We start from the raw sequence: 18,131 nt of genomic DNA on the forward strand, positions 1-18,131 counted from the left end.
ACCAAAAGAATTCCGGTGACTCAGGAAGTCACTGACTCTATACTTCAATCACCCAGCTTGCGTTTGCAATAAGCTCCCCAAGCTCTATTCCAGCCACATTTAATTTTCAAGAATATTCTAAAAACCAATTTTTTTCCACATATGATTTTAGGAATATTGTTTGATTAAAAAGTTGGACTGAATTCAAAATAAATCCATCCTGGTGTAACCTCTTTCTGGGTTGTTCTGGAAAGAAAAAAAAAAAAGCCACTGACATATAAGGAGGTAACCAAGATGAAAAGGAGGGAAAAGATAGCTAGAAGTGAAGAAATGACACAGACCCCCCACATACACACTTTAAAAACTTTATTTATATAAAAAAACTCATTTGTTTTTAAAAGCATTAACAAGAGAGAAAGAAAATGAGAAAAGATGGAGCAGAAGGCATGCCCCTTAGTAGTGTTCAGTGAGAAAGTGGGATTTTTGGTTCTCTGGAATTGAATGCTTAGTGTTTTTATAAATCAAAGAAGGAAAGAAGGGAAAAAAAAAAAAAGAAAGAAAGCAATTAAAGGTCCCCAAAAGCCCATGGCTGTTCTATCACCCACATCCCACCGAGAAAGAGAGCACCAGGAAAGAAGCAGAGGAGGGCAGGGGAAAACAAGAGTGGAGCAGGTGGGCTGGGCAGCTTCCCCGGGAAGGAGTGCTCTGGGGGGGCAGAGAATGTAAGGTAGATGGGAACAGGAAGAAATGGGAGGGGAGACAAATAAGGAATTTGAACATATGGGGAAAGGGTGGAGGAAGGGTGAGTTGTGCACTTTTCTCCTACCCCATAGCCTCAGTATATAAGGGGAAGAGGAAGAGAGGGATAAAGAATTCCAGTTGCATTGAACAAAGCTTTCAGATTAAGGGGAGTAGAGGGCAAATAAGGAATAAAAACAAAACAAACAAAACAAACAACAACAACAACAAAAACCCCGCATAGCAGCCGATTCCTCTAGCCCAATCTGCTAATACACAACAAAGCGGGAAGGGGGCAATCAGGAAAAGATGACTTCCCTACGACCCCTTCAGAGATGATGGGAACTTGTGGGCGACCAAAGAGTAAGTGTCACAGCACTCACTCCTCCCATTAACTTCACTATGAGATTTATCAGAATGGGATTTTACAAAATCCCAACCCTATGCTGTTGAGCAAAAGCTTGCTATGGCTAAAATCAAAAGCTATGCCAATCCCCGATTGAGAATCTGAAGTTCTCTACCTCTTCTCTTCTTCCTATTTCTGAGGGCCAATAGTGGGCAAGAAAGCAACAAAATATAATCTGCAAAATCATGAGGAATGAGACTGCGGAGCTAAAGAAAGGCACGTGGAAGGGAGGGAGGAGCTGCACCCCAGGCCAAAGGCACAGAGAAGAGGCAAAGCCAGGGGCAACCCCCACCTTGTCAGGGGAAAAGGGCAAGACTTATGTACATCAAGTCCTTTAGTTGGCCAACCAATCCAGGGAGAAGGCAGGGGACGACGGGACAAAAGAGAAGGACAAGGGGGAAAGGGACAGAGGGAAGCCAGCTCTGAAGCTTTCTGCCATGTTCTGACTAACCACTTCATGCGCACTCCCACTAGCTTCTCCTAGAGGTTCCTCTTCTTTCCAAGATAGCTTTTTGCTCCTTCACAACCAAAAGTCTTCCTTGGCGTTCTCCTCTTTTTATGGCCTCTTGCAACCGGCCAGGCCAAGTCGGCAGACATGTCACAGGTGGGAGGCGAGGGACAAGAACAGCCTCAGTGGCAGCACACCAGAACTGGCATGAGGCTTGCAGGAGAGATGGAGTCTGTAGGTCTTTGATGGTCCCTGCCTCATCAGTGAGGAGAGCAAAATTCCTTAAATCCCAGTTCTAGAAGACCTTCACTTACTCAAGGGCCCTTGCCAGGTGGTACATGCCAATGTTGCCAGCCTTCTTTGCTTCAAAAACAGCCATTAGAATAAGGGAAGAGCTTACACTTCCTCTTCTCCAAAAGGGAATAGAAAAGTCCCTTCCCCACCAAGGGGAAAAAAAAATCTTGATTAGGAATCATCAGTTTGTCAGATTGCTGGACACTGCATATAGTGCATATCAGCTCCAATTCTTCTCCATTGCTTCCAGTGAAGATTTCCACTCCCTCCCTTCACACAAGGCTAAGAGTTCAGGGAGAGTTGGCAAAAATAGCTAATCTGCAGCAGTTCCTCAAAATACGCAAATAACTGAGTCAAGCTTCTTGAAGAAACTGGAGGGAATGGGGGTGGAGGTGGGCGGGACATTTAAACTTCACTGGAAGAAGCTGGGAATTGATAGAGAGAAGGCAGCCACTTAGGGCTATAAAAGCGGGAGGCAGCCTGGCAGTTGGCACAATAGTCCAGCGAAGAAAGGAAAAATCATCAGTCCATTTCACCGCCAAAAATAAAAGTACATATATTATAAGCCTGGATGGAGCGGAGACGGTGGCACTAAATCTTCTGCTGTGGGGAAAACAAGAGAGAAAGCGGGTGTTAACACCTGAGAACAGAGAGATCCGAGAGGACGGCTAGGTAAATCTGGAGGAAAGAAATCAACACACAGTAAAGAATCAAGCCAATCAGCGGCTGCATGTCCCAACTTGTCCAGCGGCAATGATCAGACACAGGCAGAACCCCTGAGCCCAGCAAGGCTGAGAGCGCGCTCTGATGACATCAGCATGATTGGCACGACGCTGACACACTGAGGCCTCCTGCCTCAAGTCTGATCTTGGGAGTGGCTGCAGGACATACCATGGGGGGGTAAGACACTTGGTGCCCCTCATCATCCAAAACCAACATATCCAAATCTTCCTCCAGAGATTCCTGTCCCTCGTCATGCTGTGAACACATGCAGTTTGTTAGTGTAACAGTACAGAAATAGAAATGTTACATGAGTGTGTGTCAAAATCCACACACTCAACCCAAACAAGAGGACAGCAGGAGGATATAACACTCAAAGAGGTAGAGACAGGAACATAACATATGAGATCAGATCAGTGTCAGTCATACCCGGAACATTCAGACTTCCCTTCCTTCACCTTAACCACAGTAAAATAATGGCCCGAGAAATCGCAAGAAAAGTCAAAAACCCCCCTTTTTACTGAAAACATCAACCAGAAAGTATCTTTCTCTTTATACCTTTTTTCCCCCCTATTCAACAGAATATACATCTTCAAAACAGAATTCGCCTTAGATGGACAACAGTAAATACAGAGAATTTACCATCAATGGTGTTCCCTTCAATGGCTCCATATCACCCAGATCCCCGGATCGATCCAGTGTTCTGTTATGGTCCCCTCTCTCATTCAGTGTGGAATAATTGTTATCTAGTGAAAAAGTACATAGAAACACATTACCCTCTAAAATACAATATACATCCAGCAAGTCACCATGAATTATATAGTTTTGTTGGACACAAAAAGTCATTAAAGCCTGATGCTCCTTGAATCTAATAGGAAAGACAACATGCATAAAACTGAGAGTATGACACGTAATGACAAAGCTAAACTGAAGAGATCTGTTTGGAAAGAACATTGGAAATTAGCAAAGGGAGACTAAAGTAAAGTACAATCCAGTATGATAAACAGTGAGGATGCTAGAAAAACCTACAGACACGAGTAGCTCTGTGTCCTTAGCAGGCATTAATCACCTACCTAGTGATTTTGTGTTAGATCCCATATTGCTCATCTGAATCTCTTCCCGATCAGGTTTCTTATCTATAAGGAGTCAGAAAGTTATCCAGGTCAAAAACCAACCCTTTAAATTCTATGTACATCACAACAATTTCTCTCTGGTCTGTAAAAAATGGCAATGCTTTAAAACCAGCCCCCAAGGGCCCTTAAAAAGAAATCCAACATGACAGATGTTGTGGAAAAGTAGATTAACCCACTGCTCGGCCATCTGTTCCCATGTCAGAGTGCCTGGTTAGAGAATCAGTTACTCCCAGCTTCTGATCCAGCCTTCTCTGATTGTATCTGGGAGGGTTCTTGCCACCCTTGTGGAGACCTGGATGGAATTCCTGATTCCTGGCTTCAGCCTGACCTAGCCCGCGTTGCTGGCACTTTTGGAGTGAAACAGATGAAACATTCTCCCTTTCCCCCATCTCCATCCTCTCTGTGTATGTGTGTGTGTTACTCTGATTTTCAAATAAATATCAAAAACTAATAATAAAGGTGCTGGCCTTGGAACAGCAAGTTAAGCCACCCCTTATGATGACCTCACCCCACACTGCAGTACTGAGCTGAGACTCAGCAGCTCCACTTCTCTTCCTGCTTTCTGCCAATGCCCATGGAAGGCAGTGCGTGGCGGCCAAGACCCTGGGTCCCTGCCACCACACAGGAGACCAGGATCGAGTTCCTAACTCCTGGCTTCAGTGTGGCCCAACCCTGGCTCTTGCAGCCACTTGTAGATAGAAATACTCTCTTTTTTCTTCTCCTTCTATTTCTTTCTTTATTTATTTTTTAAAGATTTATTTATTTTTATTACAAAGTCAGTATACAGAGAGGAGGAGACACAGAGAGGAAGATCTTCCGTCCGATGATTCACTCCCCAAGTGAGCCGCAACGGCCGGTACGCGCCGATCCGAAGCCAGGAGCCAGGAACCTCTTCCGGGTCTCCCACACTGGTGTAGGGTCCCAAAGCTTTAGGCCATCCTCGACTGCTTTCCCAGGCCACAAGCAGGGAGCTGCAGGGAAGTGGAGCTGCCGGGATTAGAACCGGTGCCCATATGGGATACAGGCGCAAGCAAGGTGAGGACTTTAGCTGCTAGGCCACGCCGCCGGGCCCTATTTCATTTATTTATTATCATTTATATTTAATTTATTTTTATTGCAAAATCAGATACAAACAGGAGGACAGAGAGGAAGATCTTCCATGCAATGATTCACTCCCCAAGTGACCGCAATGGCCAGAGCTGAGCCGATCCAAGGCCAGGAGCCAGGAACTTCTTCCAGGTCTCCCATGTGGATACAGAATCCCAAGCCTTGGGCTGTCCTCAACTGTTGTCCCAGGCCACAAGCAGGGAGCTGGTTGGAATCAGGGTTGCTGGGATTAAAACCAGCAACCCTCGTCTATTTTATAAATAAATCTCTAAAAATAACAAAAGCAGAGCCCGGGGCCGTGGCCTAGCAGCTAAGGTCCTCGCCTTGAACGCGCCGGGATCCCATATGGGTGCCAGTTCTAATCCCGGCGGCCCTGCTTCCCATCCAGCTCCCTGCTTGTGGCCTGGGAATGCAGTTGAGGACAGCCCAAAGCCTTGGGACCCTGCACCCACATGGGAGACCTGGAGGAGCTCCTGGCTCCTGGCTTCAAGTCGGCGCAGCACCAGCCGTTGCGGTCTCTTGGGGAGTGAATCATCGAACGGAAGATATTTCTCTCTCTCCTCCTCGCTCTATATATATCTAACTTTGCAATAAAAATTAAAAAAAAAAAAAGACTCTTGATACAATAAAAACATAAAAAGCAGTCTTTAAAACATTATGAACATGTCTAAAGAGCTTTCAGCTGTGTACATTAATACTCACTGTACTGAGAAATTCAAAATACCTATTTTACTGAAAATAACAATAAATCTACTATATGTTATCATAAAAAGTGTTGCTTTTGGCCCACTGCTGTGGCCTAGTGGCTAAAGTCCTTGCCTTGAACATGCTGGTTCTAATCCCGGCAGCCCCACTTCCCATCCAGCTCCTGCTTGTGCCCTGGGAAAGCAGTCGAGGATGGCCCAAAGCTTTGGGACCCTGCACCCATGTAGGAGACCTGGAAGAAGCTCCTGGCTCCTGGCTTTGGATCGGCACAGCACCAGCTGTTGCAGTCACCTGGGATGCATTGGAGGCAATATGTTTCTCTGTCTCTCCTCCCCTCTCTATATATCTAACTTTGCAATAAAAATAAATAAATCTTGAAAAAAAAACAATGCTTTACACTTCTGCAAATCTTTTTAAAGTCTGTCTTTATAAAACAGCTAGACTCTCATTTCTTCTTGTATTCACGCTATTGTTATATATGTTTTGGTAGATATTTAACAAAAAAAGTTTAGACTCACACAGATAACAAGCTGGAAAAGGGAGGACAATTTTAAGATTCTTCTCAGTCAATTGTGAATATTCTCCTGCGATAACCTATTAATATTTAAAAAGTAGTCGTTTCAAAGCCATCACCGTGGTGTTGTAGACAACATCACTGCCTACAACGCACACATTCCCTCTGAGCATGGTTCAAGACCCTGACTGCTCCACTTACAAACCAGCTCCCTGATAAAACACCTGGGAAAGCGGTGGATGATGGCCTAAGTGCTTGGGATCCTGACTCGGGTGTGAGACTCAAGAGAGAGCTCCTGCTTAGAGCTTTAGGAGCCCCAGCCCCTTGAGAAGTAAACCTTCCCAAGATATGAAAGATTTCTGTTTTTCTCTCTCTTGTCTATAACTCTTGTCTGCAAATATTTCAACACACACACCATGGAGGCCAGCAGTGGCTTAGTTCCCTGAACTTTAGCTATGGCTCCAGCACCCCACAGAGGTGCCCGCTCAAGTCCCGGCAGCTTCACTTCTGATCCAGCATCCTTCCAGTGGCCCAGAAGGGTAATGAATGAAGGTGCTAGTCCTTGGGCCCTTTCACTCATGTAAGTGCCAACCTGGCTTCAGACAGGCCCAGTTCGAGGCCTTGTGGCCATTTAGGGAGTGACCAACAAATGAAATACCTGTCTTTGTCTCTCCTACTCTCTGTGATCCTGCCTTTCAAGTAAAAATAAATCTTTAAAAAAAAAAAAAAGCAGCGATTTCTTGTAGCAACAAATGATAAATCAAACAAATTCTTCATATTCTGTTAAATTAGAATCTACCCACCTGGTTGGCACCCTAAGTGGATTAAAACACTCATACATGATTTCAAAACATCGGACACTGGTTACTTCAAAATACTGCCTTGTAAAAATTAATGGCATACAAGGATACCACGGGGAATTGGACTATCCTTGTAGGCCAAGAACTCTGAGGTCATCCACTCCCTTTTAGAACTCCCACATGGGATGGAAGATGCCCAGATCCTTCCACGCAGGATCTAATGTCATCAGAACAATAGCTGGGAGCCCTGAGCAGTCCTCAGAAACAGAAGAACAGTAAACTTCCTTCGGGACTCAGGAGGGGAGCTTTCTCTGGTCCTTACTTAGTTCCAACTTTGGATCCCCACCCTCTCTTGCAATGACCATCAGAGTCACTCCGGAGCCCCACCCTCCCCCCCAAAAAATTAGACTGGATAGACAGAGGCCAATAAGGAAAGCTTAGAACCAGACAGGAAATGGTCAGCATGGATCCACATAAACCTTGCTAGGCAGGACACAAAGATTAGTTACTCCTCACTGGTGTACTGAAGACTTCTCTGCACACCCCTCCTAAAACTGTTCTGCACTTCTACTTTGCCTCGTTAGAGTTATAAGCCAGTTTGGACTACCCTAAAATCCGCCAAGTTCAGTAAAAAAATTATGCTTCAACACTATAAACTGCTAAATATAAAAATGAAAATAGACACAAGACAGCTGAATAGTACCCTATAGCCATTTTAAGGTGTATAGCAGCCAGTTGTGTATAAACTAAAATTGAAATGTCAATGAAGTAGTCACAGGATATGGTTAAGAACTTGCATTTTCTAACATATGGGTCACTCAATACCATGTGAATTAACTCCATAATGTTGTAAATTGTTGTTGATGTTATGTTGTGGCTTTTAATTGGACGGGATGATATTCTGTCAGTTCTGCTTTCAGAGCAGAGATGGTCTCCCCAACAAGCCGTTGAACTTATCTGGACAATAAGATGCTGGACTCTATGCATGATACATGCTCGCAATGAAAGAATCATGACTAGATTTGAACTGTAATACTGCAACAAGGTGGAGGAATCCACCATGGGGGGAGGGCATGGGGAAGGATTGGGAGAATCCCAGAGCCTGTGAAACTGTATCATAAAATGAAATGAAATTTAAAAAAAAGAGTATGACGACTGAGGAAGAAATGCTTCCAGTCCATATGCGCATGTCCTTTATTATCTGCAATTAACTTCTCTGTAAATCTAGAATAACAAAAGATTATCTTCTGAAATAGTAAAGAAAAAAGTTATGCTGATATTTTAAATATTAACATATATTATGTATCAACATACAACAAAAATAAATACATTTCTGAAAATTATGATTCCCACTTAAAAGCTGAGGCAGCAGATACTTCCAACCATTGTCCTCAACAAATGCTAACTATATTTACTTTTGAGAAAATGTCTGTCAAATATCACATCTAAGATCAGACGAGATCGGGCGCATTCAGGGTGGTATTGCCGTAGACCAAATATCACATCTGAATCACAATTGGTCTGCCAATCTTTTTTTTTTTTTTTTGAAAGATTTATTTATTTTTATTGGAAAGGCAGATATACAGAGAGGAGGAGAGACAGAGATCTTCAGTCCAATGGTTCACTCCCCAAGTGGCTGCAACGGCTGCAGCTGAGCCAATCTGAAGCCAGGAGCTCCTCCGGGTCTCCCTCACAGGTGCAGCGGCCCAAAGCTTTGGGCCATCCTTGACTGCATTCCCAGGCCACAGGCAGGGAGTTGAATGCAAAGTGGGGCGACCAGGATTAGAACTGGACCCATATGGGATTCCGGGGTGCGCAAGGCGAGGGCTTTAACCACTATGCTATCGTGCTGGGCCCCTGCCAATCTTATTTTCAAGTAAAACTGGTGTTCTTGGAGCTGGCACTGTTTTGAGCTGGAAAAGCCACCGCCTATGGTGCTGGTATTCCAAATGGGCACAAGTTCAAGACTCAGCTGCTCCACTTTCAACCCAGTTCCCTGGATGGAAATCCAGCTCTGTACCCACATAAGAGACCCAGATAAAGCTCCTGGCTCCTGGCTTCAAATCGGTCCAGCAACAGCTATTACAGGAATTTAGGGAATAGATCATCAGACAAAAGATCTGTCTCTCCCTCTCTCTGTAACTGCCCTTCAAAGAAATATATCCTGAAAAAAAAATGGTGTTACTAAAGTGCACTAAGCTACTGCTTGCAGTATCAGCATCCCATAGCAGCTTGACAGTTCAAATTCAAGGTGCTCCACTTCCAGCTCCCTGCCAAGTTGCTTGAGGATGCTGTGGAAGATGACCAAGTACCTGGGTCACTGTCACCAATGTGAGCTACTGAGAGTCCTAAGACCCTGGCTTTGGCTTTGACCAGCCCCAAGCACTGTGGCCGTCTAGGGTGTAGGCCAGTGGATGGAAGATCACTCTGTCATTCTGCCTTCCAAATAAATAACAAATCTTAAAACAAACAAACAAACAAACAAACAAAAACAGATAGGGGTTACTCCACTTATAAACTGGCTACCAACCAGTAACTGAAGGTCAGTCATACGCATGCTTTCCCTCAACGCCACCATTTCTCAGTATGCAACAGAGTGCTTGTGAGGACTGTCTGTATCATCAGTATGGAATATTAAAAAGAGATGCACAAGGGTAAAAACATGAAATCAACAGTTTCAAGTATATTCTTTAGTGAAAATGGTTTTTTGATGCTTTAAGCACCATGGCAGCGAAGATTGCAACAAATGACTGAGTTTGGTGACAGTGTCCAGATTTATGCCAAGCCACCAGCAGCCCTGCTGCTTCTGTACCATCTGCACAAACACCCACAGTGGAGACTCAGTGCAGTGGTACAGCCGGTTAATCCTCCATCCTGTAGTGCTAGCACCCCGTATGGGTGCCAGTGCATATCTCGGCTGCTCCACTTCCACCCAGCTTCTTGTTTATGGGCTAGGAAAGCAGCAGAGGATGGCTCAAAGCCTTAGGACCCTGCACCTGCTGGGGAGACCCAGAAGTTCCTGGCTCCCAGTTTTGGACTGGACCACGCAGCTCTGCCCATTGCAGCCATTTGGGGGAGTGGACCAACAGGTGAAAAAGCACTCTCTTGCCCTCTCACTTGTTCTCTAACTCTGACTTTCAAGTAAAATAAATCTTTAAAAAAAAATGGCCAGACCCGGAACGATAGCATAGCAGTTAAAGTTCTCGCCTTGAACGCGCCAGGATCCCATATGGGTGCCAGTTCTAATCCTGGAAGGCCCACTTTCCATCCAGCTCCCTGCTTGTGGCCTGGGAATGCAGTCGAGGATGGCCCAAAGCTTTGGGAACCTGCACCAGCATGGGAGACCCGGAGGAAGCTCCTGGCTTCAGATTGGCTCAGCTGCAGCCGTTGCAGCCACTTGGGGAGTGAACCATCGGACAGAACCGTCTTCCTCTCTGTATATCCACCTTTCCAATAAACATAAATACATCGGGCCCGGCAGCGTGGCCTAACGGCTAAAGTCCTCTCCTTGAATGTGCCGGGATCCCATATGGGTGCCGGTTAATCCCGAAAGCTCCACTTCCCATCCAGCTCCCTGCTTGTAGCCTAGGAAAGCAGCCGAGAATGGCCCAAAGCTTTGGGACCCTGCACCCGCGTGGGAGACCCGGAAGAGGTTCCTGGTTCCCGGCTTCGGATCGGCACAGCACCAGCCGTTGCAGTCACTTGGGGAGTGAATCATCGGACGGAAGATCTTCCTCTGTCTCTCCTCGTCTCTGTATATCTGACTTTGTAATAAAAATAAATAAATCTTTAAATAAATAAATAAATACATCTAAAATGGAGAGCATTGCTATTTATAAAAAAAATGGCCACAGTGTGTGGACCCTTGGACCACATTTCCTGGGCTCAATTGTTACTGAGGTCAAATCCAAGTGTCATTCAGGTCACAAGGGTCATAATGTACCCTTAATGAAAAAATAAAAATTTACAAAACAAAACACATTTCATTTGTTAAAGGAAAAAGTAAATGTTCTCTTGGCAAAAGTGTGAAAAAAAAAAAAATAACCCAAAACAGTGAATTTCTCTGGGTAACAGAAATGTGTCTCATGTAAAAGTGGGGAAAAATACCTTCCTGTTTCATTTTGATTTCTAATGCTGGAACTTGCCTGTTTCTGGGTTACAATCTCAGAGCAAAGTATTATTGACCTTCCTCAAAAGACCAGGGCATTCAAAAATAAATATGTACCGTTAGTAAGTAAGTTAGTAAGCCCAGGGAGAACAGCACGAGTGGTTGCAAGGATAGGGGCTGGCCCCTGGACACTGTACCTGCTTTTTGGTTGCGATCAATGAGCGGGAGAGTGCTGTCATCGTATGAATGACTGCTCTGGCTTCGGGAAGCATGATTTAGATTCACCTGGAGGCAAACACAAAATGCAATAAATCACTAAATACCGAATCCACCTGTAACTTACTCCCTAAGGGGCATAAATCTCTGGGTTCCTATTGTGAAACGTAACTCTTATTTTCTGTTAACGATCTTTCTCTATTTATCTGAAAGGCAAAGCCACAGAGGAAAAGAAGCCTGCAATAGCTGGAGCTGAGCCAGGGCAAAGTCAGGAGACCAGAACTTCATCCAGGTCTTCCAAATGGGTAAGAGAGACCCAAGGATCAAATGTACCAGACGAAAATCTGGTACAGTCTCAGCACGCTAGCTGGAAGTTGAACTGGGAGCAAAGGAACTTGGACTCAAAAACTGGCATTCTGATATGGGATGCAGGCGTCCCAATTGGCGGCCTAACTTGCTGTGCCACAATGCTCATCCTTTCAATACAACTCATGAAGAAGCCAAGTTGTAAGAGTTGAACACTCTACATAGTACAACAAATTGATACTATGGCTTCCATTCATGTTCCACAGTCATACACTAGAAGGAAACCATCTTGGAAAATGACAAACTCTCTAAGTGTAGCAGAATTGGGAACAGTCCCAAAGGCCATCAGCATTACTCATCACCATCAACATTCTGAGGACATTACAACCCAGAGAGCGGAGCTGCTTCAGAGGAAGAATAAAGATAATAATTTCTTTACTAACTTAACAAAAAAATCAAAGCTAGAATCATTACCCTAAAACCAAGAAAAACAGGGCAAAATTCTTGATCTCTCAAGGGCTATACCTGGAAGTCTGACTTCTTCCACCCTTCTTTTTCCAGTGGCTTCCGCAGTTCTTTATACCCCCAGATTGTCTGTAACACAAGTGCTGCTGCTCGAACTTCTTTTTCTGAACGATTCCTTTTGAGGAAAGTAATACCATATAGAAGTTGGTTGTAAGACTAGCAAAGAAACTTAGAATCTACACCTTCTAATTGGAATGTAGAAATATAAGTCGCAAAATGAGCCAAGTTTTTTTTTACTAAATCCTGTACTCTATTGAAAACAGCAAGACAGCATAGTCTGATATCATATCAGAGTATATCATCAATCTCTGGGTCAACATTAAGACAGAAAAAACAAGCAGCGTTATTTCAGATGTCAGTGAGAAGGAAATAACCCAAGAGAGCAAGGCAGGAAAGCCCCTCTGCAGCCACTCCCTTGCCTGCTCGGATTCCTCCAGCTGTGATTAAGTAAGGAGCTCACCCTGATTTGTTGATTAACACCAGCTTCTCGATGCCCTGTGTCTCTCGGAGCTTTTTGGCAGCCTCCAAGTTCTCGGCAATGACCTCATTGATGGTGTTCAAAACAGAGACTACAGTGTCTTCAGAGAAATTCCAGGAGGAATTCTGTTGCCCCCCAGGCAGATTCTTCACCAAGTTAGGAATAGCATGTTTACCTATGGCAGTAAGACATGAACAAAGTGACATGAACAAATAACACTATTTGATCATGACAACACTACAATCTTTCAGATACTCTTAACAAAAATAGAATTAACACTAAAATAATTCAATATAAAAGAATCATTTTGAATTAAAAAAAAAGTAGGTAATCTGGGCTGTACCTCTAACTTACTATTTAATATAAACCCACATAAAATTACTTAATTTCCATGACCCTCAGTTTGCTTATCTGACACACAAAGTTACTTCAAAGCTGTAAAGGTTTAAGTTTATTCTGTTACCAAACAAGTTTTAAATCTAAATGCAAGTTTCCCCTAATACGTATTTCCCCTAGACTATTTTTGTATTTTAAGGATTACTAATCTTTGCAGGGACCAGCATGGTGGTACAGCAAGCTAATACTCTGCCCTAAAGCACCGGCATCCCATATGGGCACTGGTTTGTGTCCTGGCTGCACCACTTGCAATCCAGCTGTGCTCATAGCCTGGGAAAGCAGCAGAGGATGGTCCAAGTCCTTCGGACTCTGCACTCATGTGGGAGACCCAGAAGAAGCTCCTGGCTCCCAAATTCAGATCAGCTCAGCTGCAGCCTTTTCCCTATATAAAATCTGTCCTTCAAATAAAAAAATCATAAAGACTCAGTAAGGGCAAAAAAGCAGCATTCTATCTTTGCAGCCATCACTTCTTATCCTTTCAAGAACTAATGAGCTGTTATACTCATTAACCCTTTAATTCACAAGCTGTGGAGGGCTAGAGTCTTTCCCTTCAGTCATTTCATTGAGAAATTAGTAAGTAAGCACCTGCTAGATTATAACTACTACACTAGACACCACAGTGCTAGCCAGCACTCAGTTCCTTACCAATCAGCTCTTTGTTACGGGCATCCACAGCCAGGTTTCTCAGTGCTCCGGAGGCAGCTTTCACTACTCGCTCATGTTCATTGGTCAGTAGGTCAGCTATGGCAGAAAGAGCCTTCTCCTGACGCAGAGCAGAGCGGATATAACGACCATACTAAAAACGCCACATGGAAAGAGGTAGAACCAATTAAAAACAGTGGCCAACTAGTTACTTAAGTTCTCCCATGTCCAAATCCATTGTCTAATAGATTCTCACCGTCCAGCGCCCAGCACACAAGTTCTGAATAGCTCCAGCTGAGGCTTCTAGAATAGCAGGAGTCTTGCTTTCCTTGAGAAGGGAGATGTATATCCGAATCACCTCTGGCTGAAATAAGAGTTCATAGCCTACACAAGGAAGGGCAAGGAGGTAGAGGACACCAGTCAACACCTACAGTCCAGCTCTGGATGCTTAGAATCTGGGATTACTATTCTGGGTTGATGTCCTTTACCATTCGTCCCCCTAAACTCTCCCATCCATTCAGGCCTGACACCATGTCTTCTTAACAATTATGAATTCATGCTAACCGGAGAACAGATAATCAAATCACCACATTCAACCCCTCCTTCTCCTTCTTCCCCGCCTCTTCTCTCCCACTGTGTACTCTGGCCCTGCTCATTCCATAGATTCTTCATCCCAAATAAATTATTTTTAACTTGGCCCATTCATTCTGCCAAGCTTGCCCATTATTAAGTAAAAGGGCCCATTATACACATACATTTAAAATTTTCATAACCATGGAAACTTTGTCAACTTCGGACCCACTGTACTAATGAATATAAAGAATTAGACAGCGAGAAAGATTTCTTATAACACCAAGGAGTAAGTCCCAAAGATGGCAGCAGCCACTGAGGGTGACCTGTAGGAACTTACCTCACCCTCAAGGAACCTGAAGCATTGCCTCAACAAGCATTCCTCTGTAATTACTGCTATCATACTAGTTTCCTAATGCTTTTATTCCCAGTCCTTAACAAACACATCGCCTGAAGTCTGCTGCGAGGCTGCTCGCACCTGTATCAGTGAATTACGCTTTTGAGAGTTCCAGAGACAAGGAAGAAGACAATTTACCTCGAGCAGGACTGGTCCTTTTAGGGAAATCCACTGTATCATTTACAGGCTCCTCAGGGGGCTTCTTTCCTGTGGAAATGAAAAGAGGAAGAGCAAGAATTGAAAGCTTAAGATAGGAACATTGCAACTGACAAATTTTTCATTCTTCAGTCAGATTCTTTGGGTCAGGGATGCTCAAAGGGGGTGGGTTCTAGCTCGTCCCAACAGGAGGCTACACAGAAACAAAGACAGAAACAGGCAGCAGCAGGTAAGCAAGAAAGACAGCCACCATTGCTGCTGTGACCCTGAACCTCGAAAATAGGGCCTGCTGCCCAGGAACGGCATGCCAAGAACCACCAGCTCAGAAGAGCTAAGGCCTTCCTCAACTGAAATTTCCCGACATGCATCCACAAGGAATGAAGGGTTAGGCAAGGAAATACTAGGGAAGCTAAAACCAAACCATGCAAATTAGAAGTAGGCAAGCGGCTTAAAAGATTCCACTCACCTCTGGAGAACCACTCATCTTCCATTGTGTCACCCAAGGTAGGAAGCAGAGAAGAGAAATCAAAGGAGAAAAATGCAGGACAAAGATGTCAATAGAGTCATGGACAAACAAGCAGGAAAGCACAGAAGAAAAGACAAACATGGGAAATACAAAGGAGGAATGGGGGAGAAGGCCCCAGATAAGTTGAGTTCTCACTGCTCAATACCCAGTCACTGATACCTAAACCACCACTACAACCACCACCACACCACCATCACTACCACCACCACCAAGTGAACAAAGCATACAACACAGGAGAAGCAGCACCACAGCAAAAAGGCACCCTTGACCAACAGACTTCCACTGTTAGGCAAGTATTTCATAGTTAAGCCTCAGAGTATTTCTTTTTTTTCCCCTGTCCCACATTGAAGAGAAAGAAACAAGAAACCACAACTTACCTTTGCCCTTCTTGGCCCCAAAGCAGCTGGCAGCATGTGGTCCAGTATTGTTGGCAACGCTGGGAGGTGCCTCCTGATAACGCTCTGCCTGTGGGATCTCCCGGTGAACTTGATAGGACAAGTTTCGAAGGAGGCAAACACAATTCTCCACAAGCTTAGGGACATAAGACAAACAGCTCAAAGAGAGAAGTGATTTGCCACCAAATACAGTTTTCTATAATTCAAGTATCAAAACAGCAATCTTCAAAAATATAGCCCAATTCATCACTCCCAGATTTCATAAAAATCCTATAGTTTGTGGCTGATGGAAGGTCCAACAGCATTTACTGCCTCCTCCCAGTATTTGGTGCACCATGTAGAAAATGTACAATACTGGAAGATCCAAGCAGATGAAAGACATTCTAAACTGTCTTGGAGCACAGTAAGTTAAGCCACTGCCAACAACACCGACATCCCATACAGGCAACACTCTGGGTCCCAGCTGTTTCACTTCTGATCTAGCTACCTGATAAGGTGCCTGAAAAAGCAGAAGATGGTCCAAGTCTTTGAGCCCCTGCCACCCACGTGGGAGATCAGGAAGAAGTTCCTGGCTCCTGGCTTCACGCTGGCCCTGACTACTGTGGCCATACGGTAAGTGAACCGATAGATGGAAGATCTCTCTCTCTCTCTGCATCTCTCCTCTCTTCCCTAATTCTGACATTCAAATAAATGAAAGAGAAGAAAGAAAAGATAAATAACGAAAGAGGAAAAAGAAAAGAAAGCATCTTCTTCTAAAATGAATGCCCACTGGAACATCACCCAAAGCCTTGGAGGACAGGCCTGCACCACATTTACTCTGAGGTTACAGTGGGTGGAACTCACTCGGCCATTAACTTACCTTGCTGTCTGAATCCTTCTGTCCAATCTCAGCCTGAACAATGAAAATAAGGGCATCAACCAAGCCATCACATTCCCGAAGCTTCCGGCGAGCTTCACTCCTCTCTGAGCTTACATTCCTAAAGGGAATCCAGGAGAATGATCAAACAACCCAATTCCCAATTGTCTCTTAGCAAGCCCTGCAACGTCTATAAACTTCCTCAAAACCTCCTCTAGTCATTGAAATAAATGGTGAGTATCTATTATAAGCAAGGTACTGCAGTTGACAGAAATTTGATTGATAGTCCCAAACCCAGAAACTCTAATAGCCCTATAGGTGGGTTAGAGGTTAATAACAGAAACAAACAACAGTAATTCAAGATGAAATAAATGCTTCTTGATTGGAAATATAAATGAGGCATGATGGGTATATTTGAAAGGAGGAAAAACTATATTACATTAATAGAACATACAAATAAATTATATAAATGCAATTTGCATGAGGGGTAAATTCCAAAGGAAAGATTATACTGCATTTATAAGATACACAAAGAAGAAATCAGGAAAACATATTAAAAAAAAAAAGGCATTTGCATTTAGCCTGCAAAACATAAGTAAGGGAAAAAAGGCACTGGCAGATGTAAGAAATACTTTCTGGGCCCAGCATGGCAGCCTAGCAGCTGAAGTTCTCGCCTTGCACACACTGGGATCCCATATGGGTGTCAGTTCTAATCCCAGCAGCCCCACTTCCCATCCAGCTCCCTGCTTGTGGTCTGGGAAAGCAGTCGAGGATGACCCAAAGCCTTGGGACCCTGCACCTGCGTGGGAGACCTGGAGGAAGTTCCTGGCTCCTGGCTTCGGATCGGCTCAGCTCCAACCATTGCAGTTACTTGGGGAGTGAATCATCAGAGAGAAGATCTTCCTCTCTGTCTCTCCTCCTCTCTGTATATCTGACTTTCCAATTAAAAAAGAAATATTTCCTTCCTTATCCATACCCCTCCCTAATACTGTACTCCTTTTGTTGCATTTATCACAGCCTGACACGAAATATAGCCAAGAACAGGGACAGACACATAGGTACTCGACACCAACACATTTTGATCAAATGAGATGAACTCCAGAAGAGGCACAAAAGAATGAGGTATAGAAAGTAGCAATCAATCAATCGATCTAAGCAGATGTGCTGAATGTGTAACAACTCAGCAGCAGCAAACAAGGACAGGATGGAGTACAGTACTTTATACAAATATGAATGGAGGTTAAACAACAGGCTAATGAGTCTTTATTTTTAAAGAAATTTAAGCCGCTACCATTACCTAAGGCAGCCAGCTGTGTTGGTGAGCACCGACTCCCACTCAATATGGCGCGGCTTACAATCTTCGTTAGGCTCTCTTTCCCAGCCAGAATGTGGGATGATTACTTCATCTGTCAAAGCGTGCAGTGCATGGTCCACAATCTCCATTTTAATTGAGTCATGGGATGAAAGATTCCACAGGGTTCCTGGTAGGAACACAAAAGCACATAAATATCACAGAAAATGCCCTGTTCCATCATTTCCCAGTCTTTCCCAAAGACCAAGTCCCCTGTAGTAACATTTGAGCTTCTGTCTGTAGTTCTACAGTTAATGTATGATCAATACAAACATACATTTCATGAAATAAAAGTTTCATGAAACAATACTATCTTATCTATCCATCCCATAGTTTCACAATCTCAGCACTAGACATTTTTGGCC

At 44.0% G+C, this 18,131-nt stretch overlaps 1 protein-coding gene across 15 annotated transcripts in view; it reads right to left on the reverse strand.

Annotated features, from left to right (window-relative positions):
- Positions 1-330: 330 nt before the first annotated feature.
- CTNND1 (catenin delta 1) overlaps positions 331-18,131 on the reverse strand; it is a 68,919-nt gene continuing 51,118 nt past the window's right edge. For 7 of the 15 annotated variants that reach the window (XM_058662999.1, XM_058662997.1, XM_058663008.1 and 4 more), the window contains 14 exons: positions 17,713-17,896; positions 16,419-16,536; positions 15,542-15,695; positions 15,105-15,122; positions 14,621-14,689; positions 13,772-13,899; positions 13,519-13,669; positions 12,460-12,652; positions 12,000-12,114; positions 11,150-11,237; positions 3,659-3,721; positions 3,228-3,331; positions 2,757-2,843; positions 331-2,468 (listed from right to left, as the gene is read on the reverse strand). In XM_058662999.1, the coding sequence (XP_058518982.1) occupies positions 2,457-2,468; positions 2,757-2,843; positions 3,228-3,331; positions 3,659-3,721; positions 11,150-11,237; positions 12,000-12,114; positions 12,460-12,652; positions 13,519-13,669; positions 13,772-13,899; positions 14,621-14,689; positions 15,105-15,122; positions 15,542-15,695; positions 16,419-16,536; positions 17,713-17,896 (1,484 nt within the window). In that variant the 3' untranslated portion in view covers positions 331-2,456. The remainder of the gene's footprint in view (positions 2,469-2,756; positions 2,844-3,227; positions 3,332-3,658; positions 3,722-11,149; positions 11,238-11,999; positions 12,115-12,459; positions 12,653-13,518; positions 13,670-13,771; positions 13,900-14,620; positions 14,690-15,104; positions 15,123-15,541; positions 15,696-16,418; positions 16,537-17,712; positions 17,897-18,131) is intronic. The other 8 variants (XM_058663000.1, XM_058663002.1, XM_058663005.1 and 5 more) reach the window with 8 other exon arrangements.

Source organism: Ochotona princeps, chromosome 4, assembly GCF_030435755.1.
Source record: "Ochotona princeps isolate mOchPri1 chromosome 4, mOchPri1.hap1, whole genome shotgun sequence".
In the NCBI taxonomy this organism is placed as follows: Eukaryota; Metazoa; Chordata; class Mammalia; order Lagomorpha; family Ochotonidae; genus Ochotona; species Ochotona princeps.